Genomic DNA, 22,622 nt, shown 5'->3' with positions numbered 1-22,622 from the left:
CAGAGGACATCTGCCAACCTCCAGTTTACAGGATGTAGTTAAATACTTCTTAGCGATAATGATTATCCCAAAAAGTAAAACAAAAAGTTTTTTAATATGGTAAAAAAATTATAATCTGAATTTTTGAAGATAAACACAATAAAGCACACACAGGCTTCTAAAAACACATTTATTTTTAAATTTCTTGACAATTTGTCATTAATCTTATGATTGAAACAATATGGTTAATAAAAAAATATTTATTTGATTCTTTCAACTGTATTACAATTTACTCGTTTTTGCAGCTAATTGTTGCTTTACTACTTTTGTTCATAATCATCCTTTTTACATACATTCAAGTGCTTAACCTTCCACCTTTAGATCAACCATACATTAGTTTTACAACATTTATCAATATAAAAATCTATTCATTTTAAAAAATTATTGTAGTATTCGTCATCTTTGACATGATAGCTATAGTTTTTAATATATATATATGAAGTTTCTTTTGCCCAGTAAGCTTTGCCATAGTTGACAAATATTTCCTCTCCAGGTACAATATCTCTGTTAGCAACTACACAAGTTATATCACCAAACCTAGAACAACAAATTTAATTTAAGACCTATATTTGGGACTACATTTATTGCACATAATCTTATCATTTTCAAAAATTACAAAAGGGCTTGTTAGTAAATATTTGCATTAACCCTTACAGATCGGGGGGGGGGGGGTCATATTGACCACCACCCCCTCTAGTTTTTTCAATGTCATTTTTTTTTGTAGGCAAGATGGAGAGCTGTGACTTCATGACTTTTTAAGTTTAGTAATTATACGTCGGCAAGAGTTGATTTTATTAGGATATCTGGTCTGCGTCGGTCGTGGTGTCCGGTCAAAGTCGGTTGGGTAGCACCAAAATTTTAAAAAAATCCTAAAAAATCTTTATTTCTACATTATGACTTATGTGTATAAGTTAGAAACCAAAATTTTTTTGGTGAATTCTTAGATATCAATGACCAACTGAGAAAATTGATGTTATGACCGTTTGACCGCTCCCTGACCGACTTTATGACCGATTTTTTGTCCAGCTTTTACTATAGACATATACCATGAATATCGTGGCATCTATTACAGCTAGAGACCTATAAATTTTTTTGGTAAATCCTTGAGCAACAATAAACAGATAAAAATATTAATTGGCGCCGCCAACCGCCGTTTTACCGCCGTAACCGCCGAAAATGGCGGTTTCCATTATTTATCGTTTTTCAGCGATGGTCAGAAAAAGTAATTTTTTTGTTATAAAAAATAAAAGTTCGTCCTAAAATTTGGTGATCCTAGCTTTAAAATTGGCCGCTCACCGGCTGTTTTAATATATAGCGGCTGACTGCTAAAAAGCGGCTAAGGAGCGGTCAGACCGCTATGACTAGAAAAAATAATTTTCTCTAAAAATACACATGAACCACCAGAAAAAAATTGTATGTCTCTAACTGTAGCAGGAGCCGAGATAGAGGGGGGGGGTCAATATTGCCCCCCCTCCCCCGATCTATTAAGGTGGGAATTGGGGCCCGATCTGTAAGGGTTGATAAATGTCATCATGTAGTTAAAATTTGTGTTATTCTTCAATGAACAAATAAAATAAAATAACCCTATGCCCTCTTATGTTTAATATAAATTGGAAATAAGGGGCAGGGGGTTAGTTTTTCATTTTGTGTATATATTTAGGTCAGGTTAGTTAGGTTATATTGGATACTAGGTAGAGTTAGGACACTGCAGAGTAAGAGCCCCTAACACACGTTAGGCATAAAAAAACTAATCTTCTTTACTTTCCTTTTAAAAGCAAGCTTTCCTATAAATAGGGTCGATTCTTCTATCAGTAATGGCTAGCAACAACTTTTTATATGATACAATTGTCCTATTCATCTGATTTTTGGAATAATGATTCTTAGGACAACAAGGACAACAATATTTTAAGCAAAGCATCTCTTAATATCTCTTAGTATTTCCACAATTTTGTAGCAAATTTATAAAAAATATGGGTGTAAACATTTAGATGAGTTACTATTCTGCTTATTAACTTTTGACACTGAAATTTTCATGTTTGTTTGTTCTACAGTTTTGCTGTTATGGATGTTGTCATCCTTGTTATTATATTATTGTTTTTACCTTGGATGCACACAGGTATCAAAAACAGCATTAGCATTTTCATTATGGTTAACCTAAAAACATTTTCAATTTTAATATGGTTCACAGAACAAGATATTTGCAAAAAAAAATACCAAATAAGGCATAAGAAAGTTGAAATAGTTATTTTTTTTTAATATTCTTAACCCATTAGGGATAAAGATGGCAGAAATTACAATTTTGTCATGTGATCATTATATTGACATAATTATTTTGAAACCTCATCATGTATGTGCATTATGTCATATTTTTAGCAATAATGTAGGAATTTAATATAAAATAATCATACTGTCTAGCATTGTATTATATCCAGGTTTCTACAAATACAAAAATGTACATTCACAAGATAAAAACCAGATTTTTAGCCCATGCCATGTATCTCAGGGCTAAAAAACTAATTTTATATCCGCGGAAAGCTGTTTATAATACAATGCAAGAAATAACTATTACAATTTTTTCTTACCTTATGACCCAAAGAAGCCACATAATACTTTCTACTTTGATATTTCTACAAAAATAAAGGGTGAGCAAAAAAATGCGTAGATATTTAGAATTCAAATTGCGCAGCTTGTGTTAATAGTAGAAAATGTTACGCATTCCGATAGAACCACTAAGAAGTCTGTTTTTTTGGAAGTATAATAACAACTCCTCTGCTATGTATAGTTAAGGAGCTATGTGGTAAAATATCCCATTTTTTATGTGTAGCTCCTTACCTATTCGTAGCACAGGAATCGTTTTTATATTTCAAAATAGTAAACTTCATAGCGGTTCTAATGGAATGCCTATCTTTTTCTACCATTAAAATAATCCGCGCAATTTGAAATTTAAAAATCTACACATTTTTTTGCTCACACATTAATTTAGTTTTAATGTAATTAAGGTATTAATTAAATCTATACTATATCTTACCATGGGTATATCTATATAATCATTGTCCCAGGTGCCCACAATGTATCTTGATGACTTCATTTCGTTGCTGTAAGAAAATTTAATTAAGATTTAATTTTTCACAATAAATTGATATTTTAATTTGGATCTACTGCAGTTCACGGTAAAATGTTGCTGGTAAGCAATATTTCCAAAAATCTATGAATTTTAAAGGCTGCTAGCTGCCAAACGGCTAAACGTACAGATCATGCCCGCACACTGTTTTAAGTGGCATAAGAAGACCAACAAATAATCTGGTATAGCCATAAATCAATAATGCAAAATTATCTCGCAGTGCAGAGAAATGCGCGAAAAATACGCGTTTTTCTTCAGTGAAGCTTTCCCTAAGCATAATTGGATCTTGGCTATCTAAGATTATTTTTAGGCCTTCTTATGCCGCTTTAAATGGTGTGCGGGTATGATCCGTACGTTCAGCCGTTTGGCAGCGAGCAGCCTTTAAAATTCATAGATTTTTTAAATTATTGCTTACCAGCAATATTTTACCGTGAACTGCAGTAGTTCCTTTAATTTTGATTCAGACAAACACTTATCCACTTCCCTTTAAATACATGAAAAATAAGTTTTACTCCACTCTAAGCCAACAAAATATCTAATTTTCGGCCGTTTCAAATGGAATTAATCCCCCGAATCACAGCCCTTGAATTTTGATAATTGTTTTTGTAAAACTTTTAGGTTCACCTTTTTTCCAAATGTTCACATGATACTCTTAATCCATTCATGGCTGCAACCAAGACACCTTTTCTAAAGGAGGTTAATGCAAACACACCTTCACCTAATCATAGAGAAGCATGTAGAGCATGATCCACTGTCTATTGTTCTGATTAGTTTTCTATTTAAGTTTGTATGGAAATAGATCAATGAAGAGTAGAGCCCAATCGGTTCAGCAATCACTTTTTGCTTACAAAGAAAGAAAAAAAAATTGAGGGGGTTGATACTTTTTCTTTTTGGGGGTTTAGAGGTGTCCCACCCCCCAAAAAAATAGCTTAAAACCACTACAGGACCAGCAGGTATATTCCCTGAAAGATACAGCCCATTGCTAACCCTGTATGGTTATCATATTCTTCTAAAAATTTTTAAAGTTTAATTCTCCTAGTACCCAAATTTGTTAAATGTACTTTGTGCAACTAACCCTCTTAACCCTTAACGGTCGGGGGGGGGCGTTGAACGCCCCCCCATCCGGTTTTTTCTATCTCATTTTCTGTGTGTGAAAGATAAAGAGCCCAAACTGCTTGACTTTTTAAGTATGGGTATGACACATAACTGAGAGTTGGAATTTTTTGAATATCTCCATCCTGGCGGGCACAGGATGCCAGCAAACCTGGCAGGGTCATCCAGGTAAAGAGCAAAAATATTTTTTTGACTAAAACAAAGCATTTTATCATACCAAAATACTAAAAAATCCTCTAGTAGTACATCCTTATATGAAAAACAGGTGTTCAAGTCACTTTCAGGTTCCAGGTATGATCCTGCAGGTCCTGATCCTCCAGGTCTCCAGAAATCTTTAAAAGGCTGCTGTGGCCGCAATCTTTGACTTAGAGACTTCAAATTTTAAACTTAAGCTTTTCTTACATGTCTACATAACGTAATAAAATTTCATGAAGATCCGCCGCCGTTTTCCCGCCTACCGCCGACTGCGGCGGCTGGCAGCTGCCAAGTACAGCTGCGGCCGCTGAAATTTAAATTTTGATATTTCTAATGTAAAATTTACATAAAAATAAACATTTTCTGGAAAAAAATTTTTCTTCTAGCTTCAAAAATAAGAAAATTACAGCCGTTTGAAATTTTTAAATAAAAAAAGACCTAAAAACAAAGGTTGTTAAATAAAAGGGTGAAGGAAGCGAAAATTGACTTGTACTTATAAAAGGTCGGAAATTCATTATCAAACAGGGGACTTGCACAAAAAAATTTAGCCCTCTAGCTCTAATAGGAACTGAGATAATTAGGGGGGGCGTTGAACGCCCCCCCCCCCCCCCCCGACCGATAAAGGTGCGGCAAGGGGCCCGACTGTAAAGGGTTAAAGGGAATGTGAATGTAAAAAGTTCTCATTCTTATCATATGTTAACATTTTCTAAGCACTTTTTACTATACTGATCAACCAAAAACGTCCTATTAACAAAAAATATCTGGGATTTTTGCCTTGTATTTTTTAAGGAAACAAAAGCCCATTTTGCCCTATCTTTGAGATTATATTAAGGTTTGATAATCTGATGAGAAATTTTTTCGTTCGCAGTCCCTTTAAAATTTTTCTCTTTACCTGCAAATGGAATTGTTGAGGGTGCTATAAACAAATTAAAGTCCTAAATAAAAGATAATTTTACAATATTTCATTTTTTCCTTGTATTCATTCGGAACCGATTAATATCCGGTGGATTTGAACCGGTTCTCAGCCATATGAAAAAAACTATGTCTAGCATAAAAATGTACAATCATAAGATTAAAGAAAGTTTTTTTAGCCCTTACTGGCATCTCTGGGCTAAAAAATGGTTTTAATCTTATAATTGTACATTTTACATCCATTTTATAACTGTTTATAATACGATGCGAGAAATAACTATTAATCATTATAAATCTCAAGTGTTTGAGAGGGTTCTAGTCATAGGCGTCCAAGGGGGGGGGTAATGGGGCGATTACCCCCCCCAAACGAATTTGGGGGTGCCGTAGGCACCCCCAAAATTTTTTTCATTTCACCCCCCCCCCCCCCATTTAAAATTTACCCCTACCCTGGGGGTGCCGTAGGCACCCCCAACCATTTAGGAGGGGGTATTTACCCCCCCAAACAATTTTGGGGGGGTAAATAACCCCCCCAAAATAGAAAATCTCTACCAAAAAAAATTTTTGCGCGCTTCGCGCTCATTTTTAATACTAAATTTTTGATCAAATTTAAATTACCCCCCTAAAAATTTTACCCCGGGGGTAAATTTTGGGGGGGGTAAACAAATTTTACCCCTGCCAACAGATTTCAGGGGGGGTAATTACCCCCCCCAAGCAAATTTTACCCCCGGGGTAAAAATTTTGGGGGGGGGTAAATAAAATTTGCGGCGCGCTTCGCGCGCCATTTTACCACCCCCAAAACCAAATTACCCTCCCCTTAAAAAAATTTTGCCCCCCCCAAAATAAAAAGCTTGGACGCCCCTGGTTCTAGTGACTTAGCTGCTAGTAATGAATAATTGATTGGAATTATTCTACCTCATATATATCAGATATCATAGTATCAGGAGTCATTGCATTATTTGTAGCTTGAAAAAATGTGTATTCTTCTCTTTCCTCAACAATTTGCATAACCGGTTTCAAAAATCCTCAAAAATAAGATAAAAAATATGAATATTTTTTTTATGATCTAGGGTGATGCTGTGAGTATTGGTGCAAAAAATATGACGTAACAAAAAAAATTAGCCAATGAGAGGCCGTTATTGACCAATGGTAAAATTTATAGTGGCCTCTCATTGGCTAATTTTTTTTGTTACGTCATATTTTTTGCACCAATACTCACAGCATCTCTAGGGTTTTTTTAGGGTTCTATAAAGCAAAATTAGTTTGGGTTTTTTTGGGGGGGAGTAAAGAACTTTCAACTTTTGGAAACCTGAAAAAAGGGACCACTGATAAAGCTGTCTAGTATATTTAGTCTTCGTTATTATATTTTTTAAAATTTTCCTTTCTTTAATGTTTTTTAATATTTCTGATCTATTGAGGTATCACCCTTAAACAGGAAAGTAAGGTTTCCCATTTTAAAAAAAATTAAATGATTGTAATACCTTGATATGGTAAGAAATTTAGTATCCTAGCTGGTTTACCAGTGACCATAAGTCCATCTCTCCAAGTTCCTACTATGCCTGTCTTTATATCAGGATACAAATACACACACTCTTCTCCTTCTGCCTGCATAAATACCAAGTTCCTATTATGCCTGTCTTTATATCAGGATACAAATATACACACTCTTCTCCTTCTGCCTGCATAAATACCTTCTGTACCTGTGATTAGCGCCCTAAGATAGATGTCACAGCTTTTGGCCTACCTATTCTATTGACGTCATAGTAGAGGAAAGGGGAAATGAAACCCCCTAGAAAAGAGATGGGGTATAGGGTATTTCCTGACGTCCATAGAATAGGTAGGCAATGACATCTATCCCCAATTTCTTAGGGCACTATAGACAGCTACATAAATTCTTCATTTTTTTTACAATCCTTTAAAGAAAGTAAGGATCTCTGTGTGTGTGCTTACCACTGAACCGATTTGGTTCTCCTAAATGATGTAGCTTCTTATCGATCCTTGAAATATTTTTTGACTATTTTGGGGGATACCTTAATTTGTATTATTTTGGGTTATACAGAAATTTAACGTAAAATGAAAAAAACTAAACTGGAATCAATTTTCTAGTATTCATTCAAAATCGATTAACATCCGGTGGACTATAACCGGTTCTCAGCCATACTGAAAAACTATGTATAGCATCGTATTTCAGACAATCTTCTAGGAATATTAAAATAACAATCATAAAATTAAAACCTGTCTTTTTCTATTGCGTTTACAATATAAAGCTCCTCCAAAATCCCCAGGAAATGACCATCCATAGTAATCAGAGTCAACATAACCATTTTTAATTACAACAAGCTCTTCAACAATAGTTTCCACCTCTACAATAAACAAGTTATTTTCAAACCATAATTGGGGCAGGATTCTCCTTCAGTTTCAAGTGATCATCTAGAGAGCCCAAGGACCAAGGGCGTCCAAGCTTTTTATTTTGGTGGGGGGTAAAAATTTTTTAAGGGGGGGGTAATTCGGTTTTGGGGGGGTAAATTTTTTTTGGGGGGGGGGCAAATTTTTTTTACCCCCCCCAAAATTTTTACCCCGGGGGTAAAATTTGCTTTGGGGGGGGGGGGGGGTAATTACCCCCCCTGAAATCTGTTGGCAGGGGTAAAATTTGTTTACCACCCTCCCAAAATTTACCCCTGGGGTAAAATTTTTTGGGGGGGTAATTTAAATTTTATCAAAAAACTAGTATTAAAAATGCGCGCGAAGCGTGCAAAATTTTTTTTGTTAGAGATTTTCTTTTTTGGGGGGGTAAATACCCCCTCCTAAATGCCGTAGGCACCCCCAGGGTAGGGGTAAATTTTAAATGGGGGGGGGGGTAAAATGAAAAAAATTTTGGGGGTGCCTACGGCACCCCCAAATTCGTTTGGGGGGGGTAATCGCCCCATTACCCCCCCCTTGAACGCCTATGCCAAGGACATTATCATCTTGTAATGGGATGCAATACTCTAACGCCCACTGGTTAAATAACATCAAACAGACAACAAACTATTTGATTGCACGACCTTTTGTCTGAGAATCCCTGACTGTGCATGGTAATGAGTTGCACCTGTTTATGGCCCAAGGTATCACTCCTACTCTAACTTTTTATGTTGCGCATTTGATAATATCTTTAGTTAAGACACGGTGTTCGAACCTTAGCTTCAACTTATATTTCAAAAATCACCTTTTTAAAAGAAAATAACTTATATTAATTTATAAAAAAACGTACAATTTAACCAATTTCCTAGGGCTCGACAGCCGCGCCTCTGCCGCCTGTAAGCCACAGGTAAATCAACATTTTACAATTTTAAAGAATTAGCTGGAAGTCTAAACACAACTCAAATATAGCAATCCCAATTTTAAAAAAAATTTAAAGTATCCAAACAGGTTCAAATTTGAAGCTTATTCGCAGTTCCCGCGCGGCTGCCGAGCCCTGAAATTTACAACATAACTTGCTATAAAACTGAACCTGTTATTTTGATGTTTTTATCAGCAAGACAACCCCAAGTTACACATCTAAAAACAAATATTGCTATCGATACAGTTATTAAATCACTTTGAATGTTGTAATAAAGTTATTTCTTTATCTTTGTCTTTTATTGTATTTGATCGTTACAGTAAAATAATAGAGAAAGAAGGGGTTAAATAACTGTATAAACCCACCCCATGGACCCTATGCTGACTTTCAATTGGGTCTTTAATTATCAGACAATTGCGTTGTAAATATTAACCCAGTTAAGTCGCTATAAAAGAGAAGAAAGCAATTGGCTTGCAGACGGAAAAGGTCCCCAACACTGGATCTAGGTAGTTGTCTATGTTATGGATTTATACATAATACATTTATTATTTGATCCAAAAGTAAAGTTTTTAAAAAACATTTTTTTAACATATAACAAATCTTAAAGCCTTAACTGTAAAGGGGTGTTCAGTAAGTTTATATTAGGACAACAAAGTACAGTAATATAATCGAAGCATCTCTATAATCAAGTCCTAAAAATGAAAGTATGTCCTCAAACATTATCCTGTATCTAAGCAGTACTTCAATAAATTTACTTACAATTTAGTTTCTTATACTTTTATACATTTTTATTTTGATTATTAAGTTCTGACACTCTACAAGTGTTACTGTTCACCTTTATGGATGTTTACATCCTTGTTAAAATGCATCTACCTTAAAACTCTAATGAGACCATTGATACTCCCATCTTGAAGAGGAGCAGTGAGTAGAAAATTGTCACTCATGAATTCCACCACTCCAGATAAATCATCAGATTTGGTTGATGAGGTGTGTAGTTTTGCAGACTTTATGTCGAGGACATCATGGCACACTAATTAAATAAATCATATTTTAAGTAGTAATCAAGAATCCTGTAAAAGTTAGTTATTTTATTATGGACAGCTTTCTGCGGATATCAAAAAGAAAATTTATAAGATTTAAACCAGTTTTGTAAGTCCTGAAGACCCAGGCTAACAAACTGGTATCAAATTAAAATTCTTATTTTAGTAGACATGGAAAATTGTCTATAATAGGATGCTATACAAGGTGTTTTTCCAGTATCACTGAGTACCGGATCTAATCTAGATTATATTTCAAAGCCATACTGGGAACAAGATTTTTGACATTACTTAGTTTAACTATGTGTGTATTAAGGTTACTTTTTTCCTTCTATTTTTCTGATTACAAGGATTCAAAATATCTCAAGAAAATAAAAAGTAATCGTATTACAGAAAGCTTTCCGCGAATATTAAAATGAAAAATATCAAAACCAGTTTTGTTTGTCCTGAAAATCCAAAGGCCTAGGCTATCAAATTCTTATTTTATTATTCATGGAAAATTGAGTGTAATACAAAACTTTACATGATTTTTCCGCATTGACTGAGAAACAGTTCTAATCCAGGGGCTATTAATCGGTTTCGAAGCCATATTGGAAAATTATTTTTAAAAATCTTACCATTTCCTGCAAGAAAATCAAAATGCCGGATTGTGTCATTTTCAGTATCCTATACAATTTTTTTTATAGTATAAAATGTATCAATCATATCAAAAATATATTAGAATCATCCTATCGATTTCAAACTTGACATGATGATTCCTGTAGTAGTTAGGTACCATTGAGAAAGCGTAGCAACTCTATAATCATAAACATAATATATCGTAAATCAATTTACAGCATGTTGATTTTTTATTTTTGTGACAACAATTTTTATTTGATATAAGTATCCTATTTATCTGATATTTGGATTACTGATTCCTATTACAACAAGGTACAATGTCATAAGCGAAGCATCTCTATAATTAAGTCCTACAATTGTATGTATGTCCTTAAAAAGTATCCTGTATTTAGCAGTTTTGCAACACTTATACTTATACATTATATTCTGCTTATTTAGTTCTGACACTCTACAACTGAAAATGTTCGTTTGTCCTACCGTTTCAGAGCTTTTTTTATGAATGTTGTCATCGTTGTTTTACCTTAATCTGTAGAACATTGTTCATATCAGACAGACATCTCTTTAGAATAGAAAATTTCTTTTCTCCAGGTTCATCTAAATATAATAGACATAGACATGGGAAAAGTCCCTTTCAGGGGCGATTCGTCGTATTGGGTTAGGTGATTGCCCCACAGGGTTAGGCAATTGGCCCCGCAGGGTTAGAGAATAACAAATTATATCTTAAAGAATGTTTTCTTATAATTATTTAGTGCTAACTCAAAATTTTAACTGATATAAGCATATAAATAATCTGGAATAGTCATAACTCAAAAATGCACAGTTATCTAGCAGTGCACATAAATGCGCGAAAAAGGACATATTTTTCGTGTTTTTTGTTCAGTGTAGCTTTTCATGTGGATCTTAAGATCAGATTAATTATATAGGGCTTCTTATGTTCCTTAAAACTGGGTGTCTACATGACATGTACGTTCATCCGTATGGCAGCTAGCAAAATTTAAAGATCATAGAATTTTGGAGATAATCGTTGCAAGGAACATATTACCGTTAACTGCATTAGATCCAATCTTTAAAAATTTACAGAGAGAGAGAGGGGACATTGGGCTGTTTTTTTGACACTAGTCCCCAAAGTTTTATAAGTTCTTATTCATCGGCTCAACAACTTTGGGATCTTTTATTGAATTTTAATTGGCTAGTTCATTAAGTTTCAACCACTAATTTTGTTACAGATGGGGATAATTTTGTGTATCATAATTTGGGATGTACATCAATTTATCGGCAATTGTCTTATCCATTTATAATCCTGACCATTTACCTGTTTTATTATATTTTAATATTGTTACATCAACATCTCTCATACTACTCTTCCATTCTTCAAAATATGACCTATGAAAGTTATTTGTTGAATCGTATTATAGACAGCTTTCCGCAGATATTAAAATGAAAAATTATGAGAATATTAAAACCAGTTTTGTTAGACTCAAAGAGGCGAAGGCCTTGGGTAACAAAACAGGTAATAATTTTATGATTTTTATTTTGATATTTATGGAAGATTTTCTGTTATACGATGTTATACATGCTTTTTCAGTATGGCCTAGAACCAGTTCAAATCCAGCAGATATTAAACGGTTTCGAAGTCATACTGGCAAAAATATTACCACTTTAAGCAATATCTATTAGAAAAATTTGTTATATATACTTGGAAATATTAATATTGACAATACAGATATTTGGTGTTTGATTTTTATAATGTTGATTGTTAATCCTAATTTGAATTGTTAGGGATACTTTTTAGTAGCGAATCTAATCTATAATTCACTTTGACTGTTCATCAGTCCGTAACGATTTGGGAGAAACTTAATTTTCTAGGCTCCTATTAAAGATAGACTGCTGGAATTTTTAGTGAAGATTCGTATGACATATGCACATCTAATCTATACATTGTTTTGTCCATCTGTCTGTTTTTTAGGGTGCTAGATTGATTCCTTGATTTTCAAGTTTTTGTAATTTTCTCAATTCCTATTCAAGATAGATGGCTGAAACTTGAGATTAATTTATTTTACATTCAAAATATTTTCACTAAGTTTTAGTAAGATTTGTTCATTAATTTGGGTGCTAGATCGATTCCTAGATTTTTAGGTTTTCATGATTTTCTCTATTCCTTTCTTTTTAAACGACAATTTATCTATAATTCACATAATTATATAGGTAACATTAACATTCAGATAAAAATTGTAGGACTCTTGATTTTTTATACTTGTTTGCAGAGTTATTCTACAAACTGTATTAACTTATTAAATACTAAAAACAAAGTAGAGAAAAACAGTATACACTGCCAAAGACGGCTCCATTGGGATGAACCAAGAAGTCTAGTGGGCTGGTTGGCCTGTGCATCAACAACAATGCAGCAACATAAAATTTCATGAAAACTTCGTCTGACATTATCCATTGGTTTATGCTGTAGGTCCCTTCAGTGTTATATATAATGTACCAATATACGGTTTCCTCATGTACTCAATGATGCGGTTTGCAGCCTCCCCAGCCACACTCATTAGGGAAGGCACCAGAAAATTTTCAAAAACTTCATAGATGTAATGAACTGGCACAAACGCCAAAATGTAGCCTTAAGCATCTTCTAGAACACTTTTCAGGCCTTTTTCTCAGAACTGGCTGTCAAGCCAACAATGGAAATGGAAGAAACATAGTCTAATGTCTATTAAGATATGCAGGATGGGGCAAATAAAACCGGACAAATTCTATTTTTTAAACAAATGAATATAAAATCGTCAATTTTAAAGATTTTTTAAATTTCAAAAACTGGGAAGCACATTGGGTATAAAACTATTAATAAAATCCATCCTAAATCACCGCCTCTACCCGCCCCCTGAACCACCCGCAGGCCCTGTCCAAGCTGGCAAAGTTATCCTTTATAATGGCAATGAGGGAGGTCTTTAATGTATGGGCATGTTTATTGATGCATGCTTCAAAGTAGCCCCAGGCTCAATAGTCCATTGGATTAAGATAGGAGCTGCTGGGAGGCCATATCTCATTTGGGACATGAGTAACCGCAGGATCCAAATTCACCCATCTTTCAAGCTAACCTTTGACACAGCGGCTCTCATTTGGGCCACAGTTGAGCTAGAACATTTCTAAACCTTTTAGGAAATGGCATGAAGATTTAGCTAGGGTTATCAGTATAGTCTAAAATGAGTTGTTTCATGGTTCCATATGCGCCCCTGAAGTCCAGAACCGAGAAATATTCAAGATTTTACACGTTTTTGACAACTCAAAATCTGTCATGTTTCACTTTGACGGAGTACTACTAACAAGCCAGCTGGAATAGAGAACAAGAGTTTTTTCTAGTGTCTTACATCTATGTATCTAACAGTAACTCCAGAAAGTTTTATAAGTCTATCTCATCTACAGAGGGACTCAGGTAAGATTTAGAAGGCCCTAGTAGAGAATCCTGGGTATAGTATAGGCGCACTCCAAATACGCCTTGTTGAACATATGTGCGGCCAGCTCGTAGTACATGTTCTATGGGAAAAAAGGTCATTGCCTAAGCTTTTTATAGTGGGGTCAAACGTCCTGATTGGTCAATTAGTTTTGGAGCTATGGCCGTTTGAAAAAAGTCCGGTTTTATTTGCCCCACCCTGTATAGGATGAAAAGAATTTTAAAGTTAGAGGTAGGTTTGAAATCTGCATCAAATTTTAAAGATTTTTATAAGATTCGTTTTTTTTGTATAATTCTTTATCTAAAAGCGCAAATAAAATTTAAGTTAATTAATTTTGACATCTGTGATTGGTGGATTGAATACTATCTGCAATCTGATTGGAAAAGCTTAAGTGTAGTACATCATTCAACCAATTAGAACGCAAGTAGTTTTCAATCTACCTATCATGAATGTCAAAATTAAATAACTTAAATTGTATTTGTGCTTTTAAATAAATAAATATACAAAAAACGAATTTTATTAAAAATCCTATAAATTTGATGCAGATTTCAAATCTACCTAACTCTAAGCTCTAACATTAAAATTCTTTCAATCTTATACATTAATGTCTATGAATCTTCCAAATAGATCTTTGAAAGTAGATACAACTGATAACTTATGGTCAATAGCCATCGCTATGTCCCTGTCTCCAATAGAGATTTTCAAAACTTTGAATATATCTCTATATATATCAATATTTTTTCCAGGCAGAAAGCAATAATACAAAGGCACAGACAGTTCCTTGAATTTTTCCAAAATAATGTATATTAAAGCAAAAGGATCCGGACAATTCTTGAAGGTTCTGTCACAAAGTAATTTATTGACATCTGGAAGAATTCTGTCAGTGTATGTACCTTATACATGATTATCCTTTTGATATTGTCAGAGTTCATTCTATTAGAGTTATTCAAAACTAATTGTAAGGTGTTGTGTTTGGTATTGATGTATGCTATAGGCATCCCAATCTTATGATTTGAAATTAACCGTCATTCTTTAATTCTTTGACGTTTGGTACTTATCTTTTTTCTAAAATCTAAAATCTCTTCAAACAAACCCATATCTTTTAGACTCTTTGAAATGAAAGATATTATTTTTATAGGAGAAGCATTGATCAGCGAATAAGTTTCAATTATATTTTGTTGGGTTTCTTTGGCCAAATTATCCATTGGATGCATATGTGCGCCACCTTGTTTTGATCCTCCAACTAAACCTTTTCTTGTGCATTTAAAACTTTCCTTCTAAACCTAAGAAAACTATTTTTGTTTCCATGGTAATTAAAAACACTTTTCAAAAGTTTCATAGAGTAACTCAATAATGTTGTCAGCCCTAGGTGTTTGACACAATTCTCGTTTGTCTATTTTCTTCAGATTTTTTTTCATTGAAAGGTCCAATTGAACAGGCAGTTTAGACTTTTAGCTTGGTCAGTTTAGACTTTTAACTTGGTTTATTCCTATTCAGGATTAACAAATGAAATTATTAGGGTTTGAATATGCTTATATTTTACATATTTCCATCAAGTTTCATCAAGATTTTTCTATTAATTAAGTGATTGATTCCTAGATTTTTAGTTTTCATGATTATTTGGTTGCGTGATTTTAAAGGCTTCATGATTTCCCTATTTTATCAAGTTTAATAATTATTGTATGACACAAATATATAGTGCTTTTTTCCAGATATCCATTAATAATTTTTTAGCTTTGCTGCTTTTGGATGTTGTCATCCTTGTTTTCTTATACTTGTGAGATATGGGAAATTTAGAAAAAGGTTTGACTCAAATTCAAAATTGTCTGATTTGGAGAGAAAAGGCAAAAAATATTTTGGCGGGAGCAACAAATCGGCTGCCATTTCTTCACAGTTCTATCCCATAAAAGTAACTGCCATGCCGAAGTCATAGAACATATGCTTATTATGACAATAAGTATAAATCCCTCTCTCCCCCTCCCCCATACACTGTTTAAAAGACAAGCTTTTCTATGAGTAGGGTCAGTCCGTCAGTAACGGTTAGTTAATGGCAAGCTCTCTTTGTTAATTTAGACATGTTAGAATTAACTTATCAATTTCAAACTTTGCTTGTTGATTCCTTTAACAGTTAGGTACGATTTAGAAAGCATAGCAACTCTATAATCGGTAAGAGAATGTCCACACGTTCATTTAAATCATTAAAACCTATATATATATATATATATGGGGGGGGCGTAATAACATGTAAACTTAAATAGTGAGCAAAATGGTCTAAATATTAAGCTAGATTTGTAAAACTTGGTACATAAGCCTAGTCCTAACATTTTAATGGCTTGATGTAGAAACTTACAATTAATTGTTTGTTCTTAGGTTTTTCCTTGAATACACTGTGTCTATTCACAAGGACATTATTTAAGATGATTCAGATAATTAGGGAACGACTCCAGCAGGGGTTAAGTGCATTTTTTTTCAATTTCTAAAGTTTGTGGTCATATGTCAAATTATATGTTTTTGAGTTTTGGTCCCCAACTTGCTTAATCATCTGAAATAATGTCCTTATGAATAGACAGACATAGTGTATTCAAGGGAATAAAATGAAGAAAAACCAATAAAATTAGGTTTCTACATCTATACAAAAAAAAAGGCCTAAAAATCCCATTTCCGCAAGGTTTTCTTACCTAACATAAACTTGACAAATTTTGAATATTTCTTTCATTAAGATGTAGCACATATTGGACTAGGCTTATGCACCAAGTTTTATTTTTCTTATTCTCTACATGTGTCAATGTTCATTTGTCCTACCACTTCAGTGCTTTGCTTTCATAGGATGTTCTTATTATAGTTTTATGATGTTCTAAAACCATCAAAGAATATTAATACCTTAAATCTAAAGAGACTGGATCACTTTCAGGGCAAGATTCAGTTCTGTTAGGTAAACAAACTTCATCTTGAATTCCAACAACAGTGGATATTAACATCATTGAAAACACGAGTTCCATCAAATACCTTCAGAAAGCATAAACATATTTTTTTATACCAGGACAAACGTTGGAGTTTGGACAAATACCCCCCCAAAAAGAATAATCTGTTAAAAAAATGTTGCCATGCTTTGTGCGCATTTCTACTTCAACTATTAAGATTTTATAGCACCCCCCAATATAAAATTAACCCAATAGTGCCGAGCGCCACTTTTATGGGCCAATCGAGCTGAAAATCTCAGGGAATCTTTATAATGGTCAAAACGGAATTCCAATTTTTTTGTTTTGCTCTAGTGGCGTGCACAGGAAAGTTGAAAAAAAATCCAGTTCGGCATGGCCATAAATGCACAACGGGTATTTTGACCCGTTTTGGGTGGTTTTCTGCCGGCATTAAAACCCGTTTTTACCTAAATACCCGGTTATTTCGACAAAAAAATGAAAAATGTAATTTTTGAACGCCCAAAGTGAGATGAACACTTTTTTGAACTTTGATACCATTCGTAATTGAAAACCTCATGTAATCTATAGAGCTATGAGTAATATACAAAGCGATTTATTTCAAATTTAGTGTTTCAACCGGTTTCGGCCGCCGTTTCGGGTAAAACCTGACATTCACAAAAAAAGAACATATAAAAATTGGATGATACATATCAGAAAAAGAGCATAAAACTATTGGAGGACACATATAGAGATTACTAGGGTATACTGATTAGGGTGGCTCAAGAATAATAAATCATAAAAAAATATTTAATGGTTGAAAAGTTAAAACTGGGTAATAAAACCAAAACCGAGCCGGGTTTTAAAACTGTCAGGTATTTATGGCCATGCCGAACCGGGTCCTAATAGGGCGTAAAAAAACAATAAAAAAATCATATAAAAAATAATAATTTGAATAAAACGAATTCACAAATAGATGTACTTGTCAATAAACATTAGATTTCACAAAAAAAATCAGCAACTTTACTATAAAAACAAAAAAGTTAGAAGGGGTATTCACCTAAATTTTCATGATTGTTGAGCTATGCCAGCAAAGGGAAGTAGGCAAAACTGCCTGCTCCAGGAGGAAATGAAAGCCAGGGTAGTAGAGGGGGGATTCATACTGAGAATGATGCAATTATGAAGCTGGAAACCGTTTTTTTTTTACATTTTCTGGAACCGGGTTTTAATACCCGGTTAATCACTAATGGGTTAATGTTATAGTTTGTAATGACCTTAAAGTAAAAAATGCACTGGGTGTGTCTGAACCTAATCAAACATTTAAGAAAATATCAAGATCTTGTTTCCAAGGGGCAATTTGTCTTGGCAGGCTGCCAGGGAGTTGGTACCCTCCCGAAAACTAGTTAAAAACCTTACCAGGACCTATTTGAAGCTAAACTTTAAAGGAGAATTAAATTGGTTCATCAGTTAGCAAGACTTTTTAGTTGATCATTGTATAGGAATGAGAAACTACTAAACATTTAATAGTACATGATTATGAGGAAGGCACTTTTTTACATTCTTAAAAAAAAACAAAAAAAATTATCCAGGGGGTAAATTTTTTAGGGGGGGGGGGTAAATAAACCCCCAAACTGATTATGTGGGGTATTTACCCCTCCCATCAGATTAAAGGGGGGGGGGGAGATTTGCTTGGAGGGGGGGTGGGAATTTCAGAACGCTGCGCGCGCTATTTCACCTCCCCTAAATACAAATAACCCCACCCTCCTTAAACATTTTTTACCCCACCCCCAAATAAAAAAAGCTTGGACGCCCTTGGATCCAATCTAATCAAATATTTTTTTAAAAATATGTTTATATTTCCTCATAACATTAATTCTTGTATTCATTTTTTTTAATCTAAAATTATATGATAAAATTATACAAATTGCACAGAGTTTTGTATATTAAACCTATCCATGAAGTAAACTTTAGCCTTTAGATTTTAACCCTTTACAGTTGGGCCCCTTGCCGCACCTTAATCGGTCGGGGGGGGGGGGGGGCCGGGGGGGGGGGGCGTTCAACGACCCTCCTTATTATCTCAGTTTAGAGCTAGAGAGCTAAATTTTTTTGTGCAAGTCCCCTGTTTGATATTAAATTTCCGATCTTTCATAAGTCTAAGTCAATTTTCGCTTCCTTCACCCTTTTATTTAACAACCTTTGTTTTTAGGTCTTTTTTTATTTAAATTTTTCAAACGGCTGTAATTATCTTATTAATAAAGCTAGAAGACCATCTTTCACACACAGAAAATGAGATAGAAAAAAACGGAGGGGGGGGGGGGACGTTCAACTCCCCCCCTCACCGTTAAGGGTTAGTGTATTAAATTATGAAGCTTTATTTGTCTTATTCTAGCGGCTACGTCCATAGAGTCCTCTAGGGAAACTTGAATTCCAATGGCAAACTTTAAAAGAAAAAGTTAATCGTTGCGTTCAAGTCTCTATGAATATTTAAATTTTTTCGATTTTTTTGTGATTTCTTTTAAGAGGGTGGTGGTACCCTCCCCTAAAATAGTTATAAACCTTCCCGGGACCTATGAAAAACTACCCTGTTAAGGAGATCCCGACCGGTTCAGCGGTTAGCGAGATCCTTCTGTACAGACACGCAGACAGACAAAGAAAAAGACAAACACACATCCTATTACTTTATTGTGAGGATACAATTCATTAAAAAAAATATATTTGTAAAAATTAGGTCTACATTTTAGAAGCAAAAGCTTACAAAAAAGATGTTTTAAAAAAATATTTTTTTATGGTTACAAAATTTTTTTCACCTTTGAACCGCAAAAAATGACAAAAAATTCTTACTTATTTGTATACTAAAGTAACAGGATGTCTGTTTGTCTGTCTGTGTGTTTGTTCTGCTAACCGCTGAACCCATATGATTCTCCTTTACAGGGTAGCTTCTCATAGGTCCCGGGAAGGTTTATAACTGTTTTGGGGGAGGGTATCACCACACTTCCAAGAGAAATCACAAAAAATATTTTTTTTTTACTTGAAGAGACTTGAACGCAATATCGCAACATAGATAGGTGTCGTATTATTAAACTGTTTTTAACCTATTTTTTTATCATATATCAAAAATATACTATGACACCAGTAGAATCAGACTGCAGAGCCCAAATTTGAATTAAGTCCCCAATAAACTTTTTTGGGGGGATTTAAAAATCAATTTTATATGTTGCTGTGATCATTTTGATGGAAGCAAAAGCATTTTTTAGTTTGGGGTTAAATTGTTTCTTACAGAACAATTTGATGTGATTCATATTATACCAATACAATAATAAAAACTCTACTCTGTTCGATGCAAATAATTTTTTTCTAAAACAATAATTTATATAGAAGAAATTTAACATTAAAATAAAACATGTTATTCTGAAGTCTGAACCAATTAGAAGCCTAGTTTCATTTCAGTTTTTTACAATTCAAAAGAGAGTGTTTTCACAAAGTGACTTATTTCTAATGTAGTTAAATAATTTTTATTTAATTAAAATGAAAAGAATGAAAACTACACAGATAAAAGATACATGCTTTTTAAAAATATTTAAAAAAATAAGTTTGAATAATCTTATATTTTATCATATTTGTATATGTGACAAAAAAAATTGTTGTATTGCGTAAACGTTTGTTGTCATCTTTCTTCACTATTTAACCCCTTACATCCAATTTTTTTGTGTTTTAAATAAGTGATGGAAAACAAGCACGATAAAGTTAATTCATTGATATATTGTAAAGAATTAAGTTTTTAATGAATTAATTTAGATGAAATCAAAAGGCCTAATTTTACTCTATACCAGAATACTATATATATGAAGCAAAACACTCTAAAAGCTACGAATTTTACCCAAATAAAAAAAGACCTTTTGCTCTGATCAAAAAAGACCACAGCAACAGTAAAATTAATTTTTAAATCCCCTCAAAAAAGTTTATTGGGGACTTAATTCAAATTTAGGCTCTGCAGTTTAATTCTACTGGTGTCATAGTATATTTTTGATATATGTTTTAAAAATAGGTTAAAAACAGTTTAAAAAAACATTTGAAGTGCCACTAGAGGCCTCTAGGGGCGTAACAGCTGGTATATATAAGTTTCACTACTGAAATAGCACAGGGAAAACACTTTGTGATGTTAAAAGTTTGGTGTTTAGTTATTGAATGTGACGCACTTATACACTTTCTCGCTATGGTCTGTTATATCAAGCATGTAAAAATAGATAATGTTATAGACTAAATCATGTTTCAAGTGTTCACTAGCTACTCTATAATTCACTATGTCTATCTGTCCGTCATTCCGTACGCTATGTGGGATTTTTGTTTTTTTGTAACTTTTTTTTATTTTCAATATATTTCTTTATATCTTCGGTGATTTTGGTCCGATTTTTAAACATTTTTATTGAAAAATATATAAAAATTCAATTTTCGTTGTTCTGAGCATCCAGTATATAATTTACTTTGACCGTAAGTCTCTCACTCATATAAGATATCAATATTAAGAGCCTTAAAAATGATTGGTTTAACAATATACAACAAATATACTCAATATTCAATTGTACTAAGATTTAAGCAATTTTTTTAAGGTGGAGAAAACCCTGCCATAAAATAGATCCGCACACCCCCAAAATTTGTATTTTGATATAAAAATGAAATGAAAGCCCAAGTTCATTAAAAAAAGGGACTTGTGGATTTAAACATATTTGCATAGATAATGATATTATTATACTTCATGCGGATCATGGAAAGAAAACGAAGTTGCCGGTTTCATCGTATTTTCACAGTAGCCTTTGAAGGGTTATTTTAGGTTAGGCTAGGTTAAGTAAATGTTAATGATTGCCCCGCAGGGCTAGAGCCCCCCGCAGGGGCTAGAAATAGGAGAAAGGCTACTGTGAAAAAACGACGAAACCGGAAACTTCGTTTTCTTTCCATGATCCCTTCATGCTATTAATACACATAATTGGGAATTTCGAAATCTGTTTAAAAAAATGTTTAGTCAACCGCACCAGATTTTCATGATTTCTAATAAAGTGAAATCAGTAGCCGGCTAAAATAACGATTCTGATATTCCACCACCTTTACCTCATCCTCTCCACTCCTACTGACCAATAAATGAGTTCCTTCTTATCCGCCTAAATTGACGACTATTTTTCCGCTGACATAATATCCAAGTTTATTTTAAATCCATTAGTCATGCTGAGACGTGTCAATATAAACTCAATTTTCTTATATTTGGCATAAATATACATCCACTAGTTGTCAGGTAATATTCAACAATATCGATGAATATAGTATATCTAGATAGTAAATTTAATAAAATAAAAAAGAAATTTCCAAGAAGACCAGTCCTTTTATTAATTCAGTAATACTAGCGCCAAAATTATTTCAATGTTATTATTTCACTAAAGCTAACTTTATCCTAGGAAATTAAACTATTCAGCTGACTTATCATATAAATTTTGTCATATTCTACATATTATACAGGGGAAGAAATTTTTACATGATATAATTTACCAAAGCAAAGCTTTATCCTAAGAAATGCAATTATATATGTAGCTGACTCATTATGTGAATTAATGAAAAAATAACTGCCCTTTATTAACAAAGTTTGTACAAATTCTAACCAATGATATTATCGGATTGTTGCTCCGCTGTTTTCCTATTGACACATTACATAATACTTTGTTGTCCTTGGAATTAGTATTCCAAATATCGGATCAATCGGATAATATCATCACATTTATATTTGTTGTTAAAAAGTTAAAAGCAACATGTTTTAATGGATGTACGGACTTTCTGGTAACAGTTTTAGAGTTGCTACGCTTTCTAAACCGTACCTAACTATTACAGAAATCACCATGAAAGTTTCAAATCGATAGAACA

At 33.5% G+C, this 22,622-nt stretch overlaps 2 protein-coding genes across 2 annotated transcripts in view; one reads left to right on the top strand and one right to left on the bottom strand.

Moving 5' to 3' along the window:
- LOC145306063 (bicaudal D-related protein homolog) overlaps positions 1 to 22,622 on the top strand; it is a 318,688-nt gene that overhangs the window by 190,808 nt on the left and 105,258 nt on the right. The gene's annotated exons all lie outside the window — the stretch shown is intronic.
- The window catches only part of LOC145306342 (uncharacterized), a 29,081-nt gene continuing 6,845 nt past the window's right edge, over positions 387 to 22,622 (bottom strand). The window contains exons 3-17 of the mRNA XM_080148432.1: positions 16,684 to 16,809; positions 11,664 to 11,734; positions 10,872 to 10,945; positions 10,351 to 10,399; positions 9,570 to 9,726; positions 8,868 to 8,914; positions 7,613 to 7,740; positions 6,859 to 6,982; positions 6,293 to 6,402; positions 5,361 to 5,403; positions 3,785 to 3,878; positions 3,068 to 3,134; positions 2,622 to 2,666; positions 2,141 to 2,193; positions 387 to 576 (exon numbers count right to left, since the gene is read on the bottom strand). Coding sequence (XP_080004558.1) covers positions 408 to 576; positions 2,141 to 2,193; positions 2,622 to 2,666; positions 3,068 to 3,134; positions 3,785 to 3,878; positions 5,361 to 5,403; positions 6,293 to 6,402; positions 6,859 to 6,982; positions 7,613 to 7,740; positions 8,868 to 8,914; positions 9,570 to 9,726; positions 10,351 to 10,399; positions 10,872 to 10,945; positions 11,664 to 11,734; positions 16,684 to 16,809 — 1,357 coding nt within the window. The 3' untranslated portion in view covers positions 387 to 407. The remainder of the gene's footprint in view (positions 577 to 2,140; positions 2,194 to 2,621; positions 2,667 to 3,067; positions 3,135 to 3,784; positions 3,879 to 5,360; positions 5,404 to 6,292; positions 6,403 to 6,858; positions 6,983 to 7,612; positions 7,741 to 8,867; positions 8,915 to 9,569; positions 9,727 to 10,350; positions 10,400 to 10,871; positions 10,946 to 11,663; positions 11,735 to 16,683; positions 16,810 to 22,622) is intronic.

This window comes from Acartia tonsa, chromosome 14, assembly GCF_053477335.1.
Source record: "Acartia tonsa isolate MP-2025a chromosome 14, ASM5347733v1, whole genome shotgun sequence".
NCBI classification, from domain to species: domain Eukaryota; kingdom Metazoa; phylum Arthropoda; class Copepoda; order Calanoida; family Acartiidae; genus Acartia; species Acartia tonsa.
The sequence above is the reverse complement of the archived record's forward strand: the minus strand, read 5'-3'. Positions and strand labels throughout refer to the sequence as shown.